The 17,500-nt window shown below is 48.9% G+C and overlaps 1 protein-coding gene across 1 annotated transcript in view; it reads right to left on the bottom strand.

Annotated features, from left to right (window-relative positions):
- Myo5c (myosin VC) overlaps positions 1-17,500 on the bottom strand; it is a 77,325-nt gene that overhangs the window by 20,097 nt on the left and 39,728 nt on the right. The window contains exons 15-27 of the mRNA XM_032909725.1: positions 16,745-16,879; positions 16,074-16,171; positions 12,583-12,669; positions 11,210-11,321; positions 10,358-10,569; positions 8,810-8,975; positions 8,405-8,551; positions 7,424-7,588; positions 6,217-6,310; positions 5,169-5,232; positions 2,348-2,528; positions 321-414; positions 68-131 (exon numbers count right to left, since the gene is read on the bottom strand). Coding sequence (XP_032765616.1) covers positions 68-131; positions 321-414; positions 2,348-2,528; positions 5,169-5,232; positions 6,217-6,310; positions 7,424-7,588; positions 8,405-8,551; positions 8,810-8,975; positions 10,358-10,569; positions 11,210-11,321; positions 12,583-12,669; positions 16,074-16,171; positions 16,745-16,879 — 1,619 coding nt within the window. The remainder of the gene's footprint in view (positions 1-67; positions 132-320; positions 415-2,347; positions 2,529-5,168; positions 5,233-6,216; positions 6,311-7,423; positions 7,589-8,404; positions 8,552-8,809; positions 8,976-10,357; positions 10,570-11,209; positions 11,322-12,582; positions 12,670-16,073; positions 16,172-16,744; positions 16,880-17,500) is intronic.

Here is a 17,500-nt window from a genome sequence, read left to right as displayed (position 1 = left end):
ACTTCGCTTAGCTACTTCTCCAACCTGTTTTACATTTGTAAATGTCTGATTATGTAAAATTGATTACCTGCTTCTAACGTCTTCAATGTCATAGCTCTCCAAAAGCTGCTTGGTGACCTCTGACATCCGTTCTAGAAGGAAAGAGAGAGCAGCATAAATTGAATTTGAGCACGGCTTTCTTCCCATGGCATCTTCAGAGTTGTTTCTACAGCCTGCTACTGAATAACCTACCAGCTGGCCCCCAGCCCACCAACCACCCACTCAGGCAGCCAACCAGCAAGCGGTCCAGACGACCCACTAAGCAGTCCATGCCCCGGTACCTCTCATCTCCCGCTTCTGTGACTGCACGTGTTTTTCCACATCTATCTTCTGTGCCTGCAGCAGTTCTATCTCCTTCTCAAACTCAGAGATGGTCTAAGGCAGAGCCGAGAACAAACCCAGTGTGGAGAAAACAGCCGTTACACTTCCCATCAGGCGAGGGCATGCCCGTCACACAGCATATGGTGGCCTGCCGCCTCCACGAAGCCTCCTAGCTAGAATCTTATCTCGCTCTCATTGACAGCCTCACAGCTTGCCCTGAAGCAGCCCAACTACACAAATGTTTGCAGGTCTACTTGGCAGCAGGAATTAGCTCCCCTATTGTAAAGGAAGTAAACAATTTTGCCTTGAGAAGGGCAGAGGGCAGGTCAGGTAATGTCACAGGTGGGGAAGGCAGAAGGTAATTTCTTTCCTAGGAAGCTTTTGTCCTCAGCTAGGCTGAGAGGAGGAATAATCACAGAGGCTGGAGGCTAGGCACCCTGGGAAGATCACAGGGGACAGTTTCTTACAAGCAGCTCTGCTTTCAAATGGGCTGAATCCACCACTGTAAGATCATCTCAAGGAAGACCTCAGGCTTGTGTATTTTGTAATTAAGACAGAAATATTCTCAGGGGTTGCAGGGGTGATCATCCCCCTCCCTTAAACACTCTGTTGCTCTGAGTATTGACAGGCCCCAGCGTCCAACTCGGAGAGGAGGGGATCAAACACCGAGTGCTGCACTAGGCACCTGGTCCTCCTAACAGACCTTGAAGTGAGTAGAACAAGCTGAACCCTCAATGGTTAGAAAACGAAACTATGATGAATTGAAGGTTAAATGGCGAATTTGGGATCATGTGCCAAGCTCACGGGACTGCCCAGTCAGAAGCCTTGATTCTCTTTGTGTTTCTTTACATATTTCAGGTAATGTTCATATTTCCTTATATTCCTCAGACAGCTAAATGATGGTTAAGATCTTGGAAAGCCAGACCTCTGAAAGCATCCAAGTGCAGGCTCACAATTCCCCCAGTTTAAGATCAGCCTGGAGAGATGGCCCTGCAGTTAAGAGCTCTGGCTGCTCTTCCAAAGGGCATGGGCTTGATTCCCAGCACCCACATGCTAGAATTACAGAAGAGCAACACTATTTCTGACTTTGGTGTTCTGGGGTTCAAGGCCAGGGCCTCCTGTGTGCTAGAAAGGCAGTCTACTAAGCAGGCTGTGTCCCCCAGCCTACCTGAGGTCCCTCCTGATCACACATGTGAATTTTGGGTAACAGTATAAAAGGCAGATGGCAACAATTTCACTTCAGTACAGGTGTTCATAAGTTTACAACATGATAAACAATAAGGGTTCACCTGAATTTATAATTTAAATAGAAAGTATTATTTTAGTCAGTCTATTTAAAGAACTGCATAGCTACAATCTTAGAGTGTTAGAAGATGACTTTTCAAATATGAAATACACTCTCAGAAAGCCTAGAGGCTGGGACTTGAGAGAATAGAGCACCCGGTGTTGTGAGCCTTCAGCCTGCATGGATGCTCCTGTCGTCTGATCCCTTGGGAACACGGAAATGCTAAAGTAAGATGGGGCTAGCAGCTACAGGACCACTCACCCCTCAGCACCCGTTTCTCTTTCTACCCTCTCAGCTGCTATAAAAGAAAGCACTCTGTGATTCAGACTCTCACTCTTCTTTGGGGAAAGGCTGTTTCCAGACACCCTAGGCAAGATGGGGTTACAGGGGGCACCTCCTGTATGATAGACTCACCTTACTTAGCTACATGGCTGGACCATTACCCTCTCCCCTGCCACCCAGGAATCCATGATAACCGGAGTACAGGCTACTCAACCTCCTCATTTTGCCTTAATCTGTAAGAAGGGACCCCTAGCAAGGCCTCCCCTGAGCTCTCTTTAGAAACCCTCTATGGTGTTAATAAATCTCTCAACAAAAGAACAGTCCACCTGGGGCACCCCCCCCCCCGCCCCATACCCTGAATCCGAGACATTGCCACTGTTTCTGTGTAGATCTGTGGGAGTCACTGGAGGCAGCACACACCTTTGCCTGCTTGCTTAGACGGGCCACCTCCCCCTTCAGGCTGTCGGAGGTGACCCGTCCCTCCTCCAGCTGCTGGTGCAGCTGCGTCCTCTCGTCCTTGAGGGCTTTAATTTCTTCTCTCAGAGACTCTATCTCTTTCTCATAAGCTTGTGTTTTCAGCTCAAAACTTTTTTCAAGAAGTCTAAACGGTAAAAGAAGAAAATCTAACTTAGAGTTGGTTTTCTAGTTTTTGAACAAGACAATATACAGTAAATATTGAAGAGACCACACCAAAGGAGGAGATGGGTTAGGACCCATGTGGCCATCACAGCAGCCTGTGGTCCTGTTGTTTCCTGTTCTCTTAGTCTAAAACCAATGTCTTAGATCACCCAGTGTGAGAAACTCTCCGAGGATCACAGAGCACAGGACAGAGATGCTGGACTTGAAGTCACACTGGGTGCTAGGGTGTTGCCATCTCAAGGCCATACCCGTGTCCCATACTGTTCCCTGGGTGGGATGTACATCCCTCAGCAAAGACCTGGCACATTCTGTCACGCTCTGGCCCTTCTAAGTTCTCAGGACGTCCCAGGGTTCTGGTTTAGTCCTTAAAAATCCAGGCGGAGCATTCCAAATTCCCCAAACTAAATCAGAAATGCTAAAATCCAGGACCGCACCACCAGTGTGATAATGAAAGCTTTCCATCTTTGAAGCATTTAGGATTTGGGACTGTGGGAGGAGGGGTGCTCTGTTAGTAATGTCTATGTCAAGTCTCCAAAATATGGAAAACTAAAACCAAAACCCTTCTGCCCCTAAGCTTCAGATAAGGAACATAAACAGTCGGACCATTTTTATATCCAGAGATCTTGCCTTCCAAGAAATTTAAAAATTGTCTGTCTGTCTGTCTGTGTGTCTGAGTGTCTACATGTCTATGTGTGTGAAAGCAGGTGTCTGTAAGTGTATGCACTGTGTACCCTGATGCTTGCACCTCTGCACACAGAAGCCAGAAGAGGGATCACACCCCTCCGAGTTAGAGACACAGGTGTCTTTGGACACCCAACTCATTTGAGTGCTGCGACTCCCACTCTGGCTGTCTAACAAGTGATCAATCTCTCCACCCCTTGTTTTAAGAATTTTAGAATATATTTTGGCAAAGCCAGGTGCCCCAAAGTATGTGGAAACTGAATTCCTTGTGAGAGCGTCCCTGGATTGAGCAAGTAGGGACGAAGTAAGATGACAACTATAAAGAGACACATGACACAGACAAACTTTGCTTATTTCACAGGATCCAGTCAGAACTGGGGCAGTCCCGGGGGCTCTGTGAGCTTCCTGCAGTCTCCTGCTGCTGGGTTGCTGACCCAGAGCCTTGATAGATTTGCTCTAACAGCCCAAAGAAGGAGACTTTGAGGAAGAGACCCATGCTCCACAGAGATTTCTGTTTTATCTCTTTTTATAGATATTAATAAACCTTTAAACTTTGTAACACCCCCCAAACTGACTACAGTATTCTCTTTTTTAAAAAAAATATTTATTTTTATTTATATGTGATGGTGTTTTTGCCTGCATGTATGGATGTGTGAGGGTGTCAGACCTCAGAATTGCAGACAATGGTTAGCTGTTATGTGGGTGCTGGGAATTGAACCTGGGTCCTCTCAGAAGAAGCAGTCAGTGTTCTTAACAGCCGAGCCATATCTTCAGCCCCTATAGTATTCTCAAGATGCCAGTAAAAACCAAAACCAAAATTAAACCCGGAGTCTGAGGCACCACAAACCTCAGATCCTAAGACGGAGCCTGTTGGGTCTGCTAGCAGTTTGTGCCTCTGAGGATTGTGCAGGGGCCAAGCATACACAGATAGATGGCCAGGGCCCAGACGGAGCTGCAAGGAGGCCTAAGGGGGCACAGTTTTGCTCACTTCACAGCCTGCACAGCCTCACTGAGGCTGCACAGCTGGGAGCTCAGGGTAACCGGTGCAGGTGGCTTCTCAGGCTTTGGAAGTCTCCTTCCCCACCTGCTTCTCTGGACCACGGTTTTCTGCTAACTGCATAGGGAACTGGTACCTCATCATCCCAGGCACCCTGAGATTCTGTCCCCCAAGAAACATGATGAGAATATTCCACATCTCCCCATCACTCTGACATTTCCCCACTTAGATCTATAAACCATGGACTCTCTCTGAGAAAAGGAGCCCAGACTTGAATCTCTGAGAATTATCAGATGGTTTATGATTGAAGTCAGAAGGGGGCGGATCCAACCCAAGGTCATGGGACCAGTGAGGATCTATCAGCAGGAGAAGTATGGACAGTTCAGAGCATGGGCATCATTTGAGATAGGCCCTTGAGATTCTAAAAATCCCACCTCTTAAAAATATCCATGCTCTACCTGCCGGGATCTGGATTATACTAGATTCAAGCTGAGAAGCGAGTCAGAAAAGAGCAGAGTGGGTGGGGATGTAGCTCTGTTGATGGAGGACTTGACTAGTGAGCCCAAGGCCCTAGGTTCCACTCCCAGCGGTGGTGATGCACAGAGAGGCAGGGGGTCAGGGGTTCAAGGACATCCTAGGCTCTGTAGGAGGTTCAAGGACAGCCAGTGATACCTGGGACCATATCATAAACAAAGAGAAGAGGAGGGAAGGGAAGGAAGGGAAGGGAAGGGAAGGGAAGGGAAGGGGGAAGGGAAGGAAGGGAAGGGAAGGAAGGGAAGGGAAGGGAAGGAAGGGAAGGGAAGGGAAGGGAAGGGAAGGGAAGGGAAGGGAAGGGAGACAGGAAGGGAGGGAGAGAAAGGAGAAGGAAAGGGAAGGATGGGCCAGCTGGGAGAGGGGCATGTGGCTCGAGGAAGCATTTCTTACAGTCTCTGCCGTTCTTCTTTCTGTACGTCATCAAACAGCTGCCTGGTGAGCTGGTCCATTTTCTCTGTGGACAGAGAACAGTCTTTGAAACGAATCTATCAGACAATGTCTTAAGTGTCTCACGCTTCAGAGCCACCTTGGAGGATTTGTTACCGTGGAGACTCGGGGTGAGGGACCATGCAACTCCTCACGAACTAGATAAGAAGGTTAGGGGCTTCAAAAAATAACAACTCTTCTAAAACGATCCACCCAGACATGCCGTGGGTACCAACCAGGCCATTTTTCGGTTACATATCTGAGGATTTAAATGTTCCTGTGGAAAACGTCACTTAAAGAACCTCCTCCCCACAAAGCAATCAATGATGTAACAAAAAGCAGTTCAGTGAGGTGAGCCCTTCCCTGCTCAGGCTCCATGTTCCTCCCAAACACCTCTGCTCCCCACTCTCTCCAGAGGGCTCCAAAGCTTGGTCTACAGTCGGGGTGCACCTTCTTGTTGGGACCCCAGAAGTCCTGTCCTAGAGGCACTGATAACCTCCCCTCCACTCAGCCCTGCACCCCGGGCCTGGTGCCCCTTTAGTCCACATGCTGGGCAGAGCATGTGCAAGGTCCCTCAGGCCACTCATGAGACTCTTACACACTTACACATACACTTGTATATTCAAACACACACACACTCATGCACACATCTTCACATACTTACACACTCATGAAGGCTCATGAACACTCTTACACACTCACTCTTACTCACACACAAATTCCCATACACGCACACTCTCTTACACATACATTCTCATATACACTCATACACACTCAAACTCTCACTCACTTACACACATATGAACAACACAGTACATGCAAACATACAACACACTATGTACTCCACATTCTCCTCCCTTGGGTAAAACCTTAGGGCCGCTGGTTATGAGGCACAGACAGGGTGAAGTGCACACCTTTTATACACACTTATCCCCTTGACGCATGATACACCAACCACACATGGGAGACCCCGTGGTACCCACAGTGCTGACTGACACCCAGTGCCGGGTACCTTTCAGCTCCTCAGTCCTCTCTTGAAGCATCTGCTCTGCTCGCTCTCTCTGCGACTCCAGCTCTGCATTGTGTTTCTGCAGCTTTGACACTCTCTAGTGAAGGGAAGGGACATGAGGAGACCTTGGTGACCCTGCTGCTGGCCCGGGAGACAAGCTCTGTGCTGACGTCTTCAATCACATAGGCTTGGCTCAGCCAGTGTTAACAGCCTGCACCAGCCACAGAATCAGGGACCCAAGGGGACTTCAAATCAGACATCAGTCCTCCCCTCCCCAGCCATGACTGACATCTGACATCTGGGAGAACAGCCCAAGTCCAAGGAATGTCTCGGGCCTCTCCCGAGTTCTGAGTACCCAGGGCAGTTTATTAATTAATGTCCTAGATCACAATACACGGTGGATCCACATTTTGAGGCTGCTGTGATTTGGGGGTGGGGAACAGGGTACAGTCTGTTCTTTCAACCTCTCTTGATGACAGGCCTGCAGGGACCTGTGGACCCCTTGGTGGGGATGGCCATGACTGGCAGAGCCACCAAGGGCCACAGCAGCCGTATGGGCACCATCCCTCCCCTGCTCCATGCACTAGGTCACAGAGAGGGCCCTTCTGGAGACTTATGGCTACCATTGTGGGAGCCTCGAGACTTTGGAAGGCACAGGAGAACAGACAGTAATGAATGAAAATCTGTTAGAAAATGCTAGAATGCACCCGTTCACGCCTGTGTGTGGCCCATGGTAGACACTGGCTAAGTTATTTCACATGAAAACTTTACCCTTAAATCTTTTTCCAGCCCCCTTTTGTCATTTCTACTTTAAATATAAGAAAACAAAAGTTCAGAGGGTCAGTGACCCGGCCAAGCTGCACAAGTAGCCATCAGTAAAGTTAGGAGATTAATGGGGGACGTTGGGATTTCTCACTAGACCACAGAGATGAAAGTCTTCTCCAGATCCTGAGTCACGGGTCAGGGAAAGGAGGCCTCCAGCACCCATGCAGGTGTGTGACAGAGGGAGAAGGGGAAGCAGCCAGCTGTGCTCCTTGGGACTTGTGTCAGCTTGTAAAGGTGGACAGGGAGGGAAGCTGAGCCCTTCCCTAAGCTTCTCCTCAGAGTCCAGTCCTCTGGGCTCCCTTGTTAGTGCCCTGAAGCCCTGCTTTACTGAAGCACAGGCAGAGACGGGAAGGTGGGCCCCGCCGCTCATGTGGCACCTCCTGACCTCCTCCATCGAGTCCCTGTATCTCCGGCCCTTCTCCTCATAGCTGTGCCTGTGGGTCGCTGCTTTTTCCAGCTCTGCCTCCAGCCTCTGAACCTTTTCCAGATCACCAACCCGCAGAGCGGCCAGGCTCGTCAGCTTCTCCACCAGCCCGTGGTTCTCTCTGTTCTAGAGAAAGACGGGGAGGTCAGAGGTTAGCTCAGAGCGAAGCAGCTGCTGCATTCGTGCCTCACACTCCAAGGTGGCATCTACTGTCAGCAGTCACCCTTACCGCAGGTGACATTTACTAGCATCTTCACAGAGAACTGAGGGGGGCGGATTCTTTCTGAGCTGGTGACTCTGGTCACACGGGGCCTGTCTGCTCCTGGGACTAGAACTTTAATGCTCAAGGCCGTATCGTGTTTCTCTCAAAAAATCATATGCTGTGCCCTCATCCATGGACCCAGGATATTACTGTTTGAAAACAAAACAAAACAAACAAAACGAAATAAAAACAAAAGGAAAAACAAAAAATAAAGGACTTCTTAAGAGGGAGCTTGGATAGCTCCAGTGGCCATGGAGTGGGTTTTGGGCAGCACAGCTGGGGCACTTAATAGGTCAAGATAGACTCACAGGAGGCAGGCAAAGGCAGGGGAAGAGCTGCCTCCAAAGCCAAAGTGCTTTGGGTTTCCAGAATCCACAAACATGCTGGGGGGCGTGGTGGCCTGCGATGCCAGCCTTGGACGGTCGAGCCTGGGGATTCCTAGAGGAAGCTGCCTAGTAGAGTTACTAGCAATGCGAGTGAGCTCTTGGTTTGACTGGCAGTCATTGCTTCAAAAAGAATAAAGCAGAGTGACCAAACATGCACACACATGTATGTGCACCTACACATATACCCTACACATATGATCATGCACACACACGAACATACACACACCAGCCATGCACATACACACACACATGCATATGCACACACACACATGCACAGATGCTCTGGGTGCCTACCTGATCCTCCAGCTTCTTCTGCAAGCGCTGGACCCTGTAAGTCAGCTGAATGTTGAGCACGAACCTGCGGATGTTCTGGAATCTGCGCCGGGCCAGCCATGCCCTCGCATACTTCTGAAGGATCACTGCCTTGTGCTCCTGCAGCAACTGGAGAAGGAGTTTGGTGAAATGTCAGACCGACCTCCTGTTTCTCTCTCTGGGTCCTTCATCACTGGGAGACCCAGCCCTGGAGCACTTGCACGGTGCAGACAGGAGTCTCCCATCATCGACCCACTGAGCCTTCATCCCAGACTTCTGGAGCAACCCCTCAGGCAAACCCCCAGGGCAGTGAGGATACCTCTCTCACCAGAACCCTTGCCTTGAGGAAAGTGCAGCGAGGAACAGCAGCCTAAGTTCACTCCATACCTTCCGGTACCGCCTCCTGGCCAGGAAGCCCCTGGTATGTGCCTGGATGGTGATGGTGGCCACACGGATCAGCTGGTACAGGTTACGGACCAGGTAGCCTCGGCAATGCTTCTGGAGGATGATGGCTGCCCAGGCCTCCTTCAAGGCAGTGGCAGTGATGGCCTTCCTTGGGTGGAGAGACAGCAGTGTGAGTGGGTGACTAGAGCCTCAGCCTTCACCGTGAACCAGAGAGTGGGCAGCACCTTTCAGTGCCGGGGGTGGGAGGTTCTCAGGTTCTAACATCTCTACCATCGAAGAGTTCATCCTGATGCAACTTCAGGCCTGCCTGGGCTTCCCCTGACACTGTGTGGTGCTGGGGAGCCATGTGGGATCCCTGACACAGTGTCTGCCTGCCCAGTTAGTGCACAGGCGCACAGCGCAGGTCCACAGAGACTGTGATGACGAGACAGTACCCCGGAACCCTACTTGCTCATTCATTCATTTGTGGAAGATGGGTTGGGAGCTGCAGATCTGGAGTCAGAGGAGAACGTGATGTTCCGACTCTCACTCTCTGCCTAATTCACTTGAGACAAAGTCTCTTGTTGAACCTGGAGCCAGGCCGGTGGCCAGCAAGCCCTAGCCGTGCTCCTGCCTTCCTGGTTTAGGCCTGTGTGGACAAGCTCAGCTGTTTTTATATGGTGCTTGGATACAAACTGTTCTTAGTGGTTACACCTTGTAGCAAGCACTCTCCCCTGCAGAGCCAACTCTCCAGCCCTTACTTATTTAGAGACAGGGCCTTGTTATGAAGTCTTGACTGGCCTAGTACTTGTTATGCGGCCCAGCCTTGCCTTAAACCCAGCATTCTGCTGACCCAGTTGCCCAAGAGAGTGAATTTATATATATAGAGAGGAAGCCCCAGGCACTTGGTCCCTCCTCCACATGGTTGTTTCTGGCTACTTTCTCAGTCACACTGTGTCATAGCAATAGAGGCCATTATCAGAGGCCAAAACAATTCGTACTCCAGAACTGTGGTCTGAACAAATCTCTTTTCCTTATAAAGTGTCAAGCCTCAGGCCCTTTCTTACAGCTATGAAACACAGACTAGTGTACCTGCTTTCAGGCTATAACGGCAGAAGCTGAACCAGAGGTCATGACTGTTAAGGGCTCCAATAGTTACTATGTGACTCCACAGAGAAAAACGTGTTAACGGCTGCCTGAAGTATAGGAGGTAAACATAGACTCTTCTCTTCAGAGTGTATGGAAGGGGAGGAATCCACGAGGAGGGAGATATATGAATGGCCAAGAAATATAAGTAAAATAACCATGAAATAATCTCTATATTGTACTGTAGGAGAGCTGGCACACAGGACAGACCCTTCTCATACCCAGGCTCATGGCCACTGGAGGGGGCTTCTGACCCACACCTGTGTCCACGGAGCAAGAGAAGGGGTCTTGTCCTCAGCAGCTCCTCCTCTCCTGGGTACATGGCCCGCGAAGGCCCTGTGACCTAGCTGCTCTCCACGGGGAGCCCTGGGAAGTAGCCCCAGTGCCACCTTCCTCACCACTCACCTCACTGTCTGCTGGCCCCGGAAGTAATGCTGGATTGTCAGGGCAGCTCGTCTCTCTCGGAGGAACTTCTTCCTCTGCAGCCAGCCACGCACATGCTTTTGGATCACAATACAGCCCTGCCTCAGTTTATCCAAGCGGAGTTTCTCTAAATAAGCCACTTGTCCTGCTCTGAAGAAAATCTTGGTTCTGCCAAACTGGTACTGGTTAGAATCCTGGAAGAGAAGAGAGATATAACTACAAAATAAAGGTTTTTGTTTTTTTTGTTTTTTTTTGTTTTTTGCAATTTGAGAGAGTCAAATGATTCTCAAATCATTGGTATTGCTTATGTACAAGGCAGGGGAAAAAAAAAAAAAAAAAAAAAAAAAAACAAAAAAAAAACAAAAAACAAAACAAAACAAAACAAAAAACAAACAAACAAACAAACCCAGAATCATAATCTAGAAACATTTACTTCAAGGTGCATATTGTTTTCTGTCCTGGTTTTGGGTTCAAGTCTCTGTCCCATTTCCTAGCCATCGTAGCTTGCCATCGTCACGCCCCTATTCCATGTCCCCACGGTCATAGCTTGTCATCTCCTCTCTGGCCTAACTCATCGCCTCAGCGATAATCTCAATTCATGCTGAGCAACACGACCACCTTGTGGAGCTGGTTCCACCTCATCTGACCATGTCCTGTCAGACGGTATTGGATCCCGGGAGGATGGCTGCAGAATCCAGGGTTTGCATCTCCACAGGAAATGCCTGCTGTTAAGGGCTCTTACCTCAGGGGCCATGACTGCCGTTATCTTACTGCATAGGAAGGGATATGTTTGAGAGGCATACGGCCGGGAAGAGCCCAGCAGGTGAGACCCACCTGGATGAGCCTGTGCAAAACCACCTTGCAAACCTCCTTCTTATCACTGAGGGACAGCTCCTGCTGGGTCATGAGGACGCCGTAGCGACTGTAGAACTCGAGGTATGTCCACCTGAAAAGTCGGGGAGAAGCGGGCAGGTGTGTCAGGGAGGAGGCTCTTCGTGCAGTAGACTGCGCTGCTTCCCTCAGCCCCCTCCCACAGGGGACACGGTGGAGTGGGCTCAGGTGACCCTCTCTGTGTCACCACCAAGACCATCCAGCACGCGCACCTTCTCTATGAACAGACTTAGCCCATCCTCCATTCCTCTGACCCTCCTCAGCTCCTGTTCCGACAAGGCAGCTGAGATGGGGGCCTGGGGTGCTGGTAGCTTCTGAGATACACAGCACTTGTGTCACAGTTTGGATATTACATATATCCCAAAGACTCGGATGTGTAAGGCTAGGTCCTTAGTGCAGTGCTCAGAGGTGAGACTCTTGAAAAACACTGAATCGTGAGGGTTCTGGCCTAAGTCATGGATTAGCCCAGGGATGGGGGCTGAATTAGGTGCTATCAGAGAGTGGGTGGAAACCAGGAAGGAGAGAGGGCTGAGCTGGATGCAGAAGCTCACTGTGGGTACGGCTTTGTCAACTGGCCCCTTCTAATCCCTCTGACTGCCTCCTGCCTTCAGTGATGTGCCCAGGAGCAACAGAGCTAAAGGGCCATTGACACCTTTGATACCATAAGCCAAAATAAACTCATCTCCCTTGTCTCCTTGGGGATTTCGTCACGGTGAAGAAAGATGGGCATTTCCCACCTGTCCCTCTCCCAGGATAATGCACTTTGCAAAATGCAAAGCATGCAAAAAATATTGCCACTGCACCCTCTGTTCTCAGCAAACACTTGAACAAGGACTGACAACTGTTAGGTCCGAAGTGGACCCCCCAAAAGGCAGTGCCATTGATGGCGTCCCGAAGGACAGCCTTGGTTCAGCTCAGTCTGGACTCTGATTGGGGAAAGAAAAGGATGGCTACCAGTTACCGGGTAGACAAAAACTTAAACTCAGTGTTCCTCAGAAATCTTGTGAAGCAGCTTTTTGTTAGGAAAAGTCTTTACTTCCCTCATCGGCCCCCTACAGTTAACTACCTCCCACAAAGGGCATCCAGTTCCTGTTTAACTCAACCAAGTCTGCAACAGGTAAAAGTCCCCACACTAGCCCCCGGGGATTTTGGTTCACACCCACCTCCCATGAACCACACACATGCACACACACACTCGTTTGATTCCCCAAACACACCACACACAACACCAGTTTGATTCCCCCTGAATAAACTTTCTACCAATGGGTGTGGTCCCCTTTGGTGGCTTCTCTGTGCCTTCACTCACAACAGCCTACCTGGAAGGGTAGCTCTGGGCACTGATCCGAATCGTTTCTAAAACGCCACAGGCTCGCAGCTGCTGGACAATCCGTTTGGAGTCAAACCTTAAAGCAATTTTATGTGTTAAGGCTTCATAGCTACCGAGTGATGCAGACCATGTGCACAGGAGGCCTGGGCTTCAGACTCCCGGGCAGCAAGATTCAGTCCCGTTGCCCCTTCACCCCCAACACACATACAGAGCACCAGACACATTGACAGAATGTTCTGGAATAGCCTCTCTGTGAGGCTAGAAGCTGGGGGTGTAGGTAGGCAGGGGAAGGAGGTCTAAGGGGGGTGATGGGAAAAGGGCCACCTTGTGGGGGAAAACATGAACTAACAGTATCAACAGGCAAAAAGATGTGTGGGCGGTAACATTTCGGCTCCCATCCAATGGAGGGATGCCTTCGGTGTGACTTTAACCAAGCGAGTGAAAGATCTGTATGATAAGAACTTCAAGCCTCTGAAGAAAGAAATTGAAGAAGATCTCAGAAGATGGAAAGATCTCCCATGCTCATGGATTGGCAGGATTAATATAGTAAAAATGGCCATTTTACCAAAAGCGATCTACAGATTCAATGCAATCCCCATCAAAATCCTAACCCAATTCTTCATAGAGTTAGAAAGAACAATTTGCAAATTCATCTGGAATAACAAAAAATCCAGGATAGCTAAAACTATCCTCAACAATAAAAGGACTTCTGGGGGAATCACTATCCTTGAACTCAAGCAGTATTACAGAGCAATAGTGATAAAAACTGCATGGTATTGGTACAGAGACAGACAGATAGACCAGTGGAATAGAATTGAAGACCCAGAAATGAACCCATACATCTATGGTCACTTGATTTTTGACAAAGGAGCCAAAACCATCCAATGGAAAAAAGACAGCATTTTCAGCAAATGGTGCTGGTTCAACTGGAGGTCAGCATGTAGAAGAATGCAGATCGATCCATGCTTATCACCCTGTACAAAGCTTAAGTCCAAGTGGATCAAGGACCTCCACATCAAACCAGATACACTCAAACTAATAGAAGAAAAAAGTGGGGAAGCATCTGGAAACACATGGGCACTGGAGAAAATTTCCCAAACAAAACACCAATGGCTTATGCTCTAAGATCAAGAATCAACAAATGGGATCTCATAAAAACTGCAAAGCTTCTGTAAGGCAAAGGACACTGTTGTTAGGACAAAATGGCAACCAACAGATTGGGAAAAGATCTTTACCAATCCTACAACTGATAGAGGGCTTATATCCAAAATATACAAAGAACTCACGGGTTAGACTGCAGGGAGACAAATAACCCTATTAAAAATGGGGTTCAGAGCTAAACAAAGAATTCATAGCTGAGGAATGCTGAATGGCTGAGAAGCACCTAAAGAAATGTTCAACATCTTTAGTCATAAGGGAAATGCAAATCAAAACAACCCTGTGATTTCACCTCACACCAGTGAGAATGGCTAAGATCAAAAACTCAGGTGACAGCAAATGCTGGCGAGGATGTGGAGAAAGAGGAACACTCCTCCATTGTTGGTGGGATTGCAGACTGGTACAACCATTCTGGGAATCAGTCTGGAGGTTCCTCAGAAAATTGGACATTGAACTACCTGAGGACCCAGCTATATCCTCTTGGACATATACCCAAAAGATGCCCTAACATACAACAAAGAAACATGCTCCACTATGTTCATAGCAGTCTTATTTATAATAGCCAGAAGCTGGAAAGAACCCAGATGCCCTTCAACAGAGGAATGGATACAGAAAATGTCGTACATCTACACAATGGAATACTACTCAGCTATCAAAAACAATGACTTTATGAAATTCATAGGCAAATGGTTGGAACTGGAAAATATCATCCTAAGTGAGGTAACCCAATCACAGAAAAACACACATGGTATGCACTCATTGATAAGTGGATATTAGCCCAAATGCTTGAATTACTCTAGGTACACACAACACATGAAATTCAAGAAGGAGGACCAAAATGCAAACGCTTCACTCCTTCTTTAAAGGGGGAACAAGAATACCCTTGGGAGGGAATAGAGAGGCAAAGTTTAGAACAGAGGCTGAAGGAACGCCCATTCAGAGCCTGCCCCACATGTGGCCCATACATATACAGCCACCCAACTAGACAAGATGGATGAAGCAAAGAAGTGCAGGCCGACAGGAGCCGGAGGTAGATCGCTCCTGAGAGACACAGCCAGAATACAGCAAATACAGAGGAGAATGCCAGCAGCAAACCACTGAACTGAGAATAGGACCCCGTTGAAGGAATCAGAGAAAGAACTGGAAGAGCTTGAAGGGCTCGAGACCCCATATGAACAACAATGCCAACCAACCAGAGCTTCCAGGGACTAAGCCACTACCCAAAGACTATACATGGACTGACCCTGGACTCTGACCTCATAGGTAGCAATGAATATCCTAGTAAGAGCACCAGTGGAAGGGAAGCCCTGGTCCTGCCAAGACTGTACCCCCAGTGAATGTGATTGTTTGGGGGGAGGGAGGTAATGGGGGAGGATGGGGAGGGAAACATCTATCTAGAAGGGGAGGGGTAGGGGCTAGGGGGATGTTGGCCTGGAGGCGGGGAAAGGGAATAACAATTGAGATGTAAATAAGAAATACCCAACTACAGAAAGATGGAGGGAAAAAAAAAGAAGCCTACAGTAGCTTGGGGCACAGGTCTAACACTGTTGGTAGCCTACAGACACATATGCTCCCTTATGTATGCAGGGAGGCTGGGTCCTGGGTGTTTAACCTTGGCTTGCAGACAATTATTTCAAGCTCAGGGGTGTAAATATGTAAAAGGCAGCCCTGCTTGAATCATTGAAGAACTCAGAAAGTTCATGGGAAATCTCAGAAAACTCCAAAATCTTCGTACTCTGAATGAGAAAAAACCCCACAGGCTGTGTTTTCTGTTGGTGGTGCTTTTTTTTTTTTTTTCATTTTTGTGCATTTTGGTGTGTTTTTCCATTTTGTTTTGAGACAGGGTTTCTCTGTGTAGCTCTGGCTGTTCTTTCTAGACCTCGCTCTATGAACCAGGCTGGCCTCAGACTCAGAGATCCACCCGCCTCTGCCTCCTTACTTCTGGGATTAAAGGCGTGTGCCCCCACTGCCAGACACGACTTAGTCCCCAGTTGTGACCTGTTTGGGAAGGTTATGGAACGTTTAGGAGTTGGAGCCTTACTAGAGGAAGCACATAGTGTGTGCGTTGGGGCAGGAGGTGCTTTGAGGGTTTGTAGCCTTGGCCCATTTCCAATTAGCTCTCTCTGCTTCCTGTGTGTGAATGGAGATTCGAGGTCTTAGCTTCCTGCTCTGACTGTCTGCTGCCTCGCCTCCTCCTCCTCCGCCATTAGAGAGAGTCTCCCTCCCGAAGCACTAGCCCAAGAACTTTCTTCCTTAAGTTGCCTTTGGCCACAGTAGGATGTCACCTTTGCAGGGCTCTCCTTCTCTGACAGGAATACTCACTCAAAAGGCAGCTTCTCATCATTTGGCTTAATGCACCGGACGTAGTGGGGTGTGGTGGCATTGAGGGTTTCCATGAGCAAGAACAGGGAGCTGCGGAACTGGGAAGCAGGACCCGAGGTCAGACGTTACTCTGTAATAACTCACTGCTTATTGCAAACAAATAAAGATGATCATAAGAAGAGGTAACTTTGGGGCTGGAGAGCCAGTCAGAGAGCACTTGAGGCTCTACCGAAGGACCTTAGTCTTGGTCCCAGCACCCACATTGGGTAGTTTACAGATGCCTGGAACTCTAGCTCCAGGTGCTCCAACACCCTTTTCTGTCCTCTGTGAGCACCCGTGTCCTCACATATATACACCCCTACACACATAAAGAAAAGTTTTTAAAACTTCTTTCAAAAGAGGAGGTAACTTCGCACAAGCAACTGTCAGGGCAGGCTTCGTGCTATGACTGTGGTTAACAGGTACAGCCTACCTGCCCAGGGTTCCCTGGCAGCAGAAAGCTAATACACCATGTGACTACTCATGGGTAGGGAGGGAGCGCTGGGATGTGCTAAGCTGAAGTTAGGTTGAAGATGGGTTGTCTGAAGCCAGGCCCGGGCTGTGTGTCCACGGCGGTCTGGCTCCCCCGAGCTGGCCTTACTGTGACCGTCTCCTACCTCGCCCCTGCGTACCTTGTTCCCAACCGTGGTCCGGAAGTGCTTGGTGTTTGGCTTGATGACCTGCTTTGCAGATTTGACTGTGATCATTGCCCCAAAGGGAGAAGATGGAACAGGGCTTTCTTGAAAAAAGGCGGCACAGAGATGAAACTGGAAGGGAACAGGGAGGGTTTTAGTATCCCCACCAGCACAGACCAAATACACAATCATGACAGCTATCTAAATGAGCGGATCCAGGGTGATGGTTCCCGCCACCTCCACAGCCAGAACTCCATTATGTATGGAGGGCCTCCCGCATGGTGATGTCCATGGCTTCCTGGGACTGAGAGAGAGGACAACTGTACAACTGTCTGAATGCATGCACTGTGCTGTCTGGCAGAAGAGAAGAGACATCCCCTGGCTCTACTGGGTCCTTTGGCTCAGCTGGACTCTCTTCAGAGCCCAGCTACCCCTCTCTGTAGATCCAAGCCCTACTTACAAATCAGGGCCATTAGTGGCATCTGGCCACACCCTGCTCACAATGTTGAACCCATATCCCTATATCTATGTGTATATGTGGATGCTTTCATGTACAGTGTGTGTGTTCATGTGTGTAAACGTGTATGTAAACATGTGTATGGAGGCCAAAGGACAATCTTAAGAACAGGGTCTACCTTGTTTTGAGACAGGGCCTCTCATGTAGAGTTGGCGCTTACCCAGATCAGAATACAAGAAGACTAGAAAGCCCCTGTTTCTGCCTCCCCACTTGCTGGGGTGACATGTGTGTACCAC

This window comes from Rattus rattus, chromosome 8 (genome assembly GCF_011064425.1).
Source record: "Rattus rattus isolate New Zealand chromosome 8, Rrattus_CSIRO_v1, whole genome shotgun sequence".
NCBI classification, from domain to species: Eukaryota; Metazoa; Chordata; class Mammalia; order Rodentia; family Muridae; genus Rattus; species Rattus rattus.
This window is presented reverse-complemented; position numbering and strand designations above follow the sequence as displayed.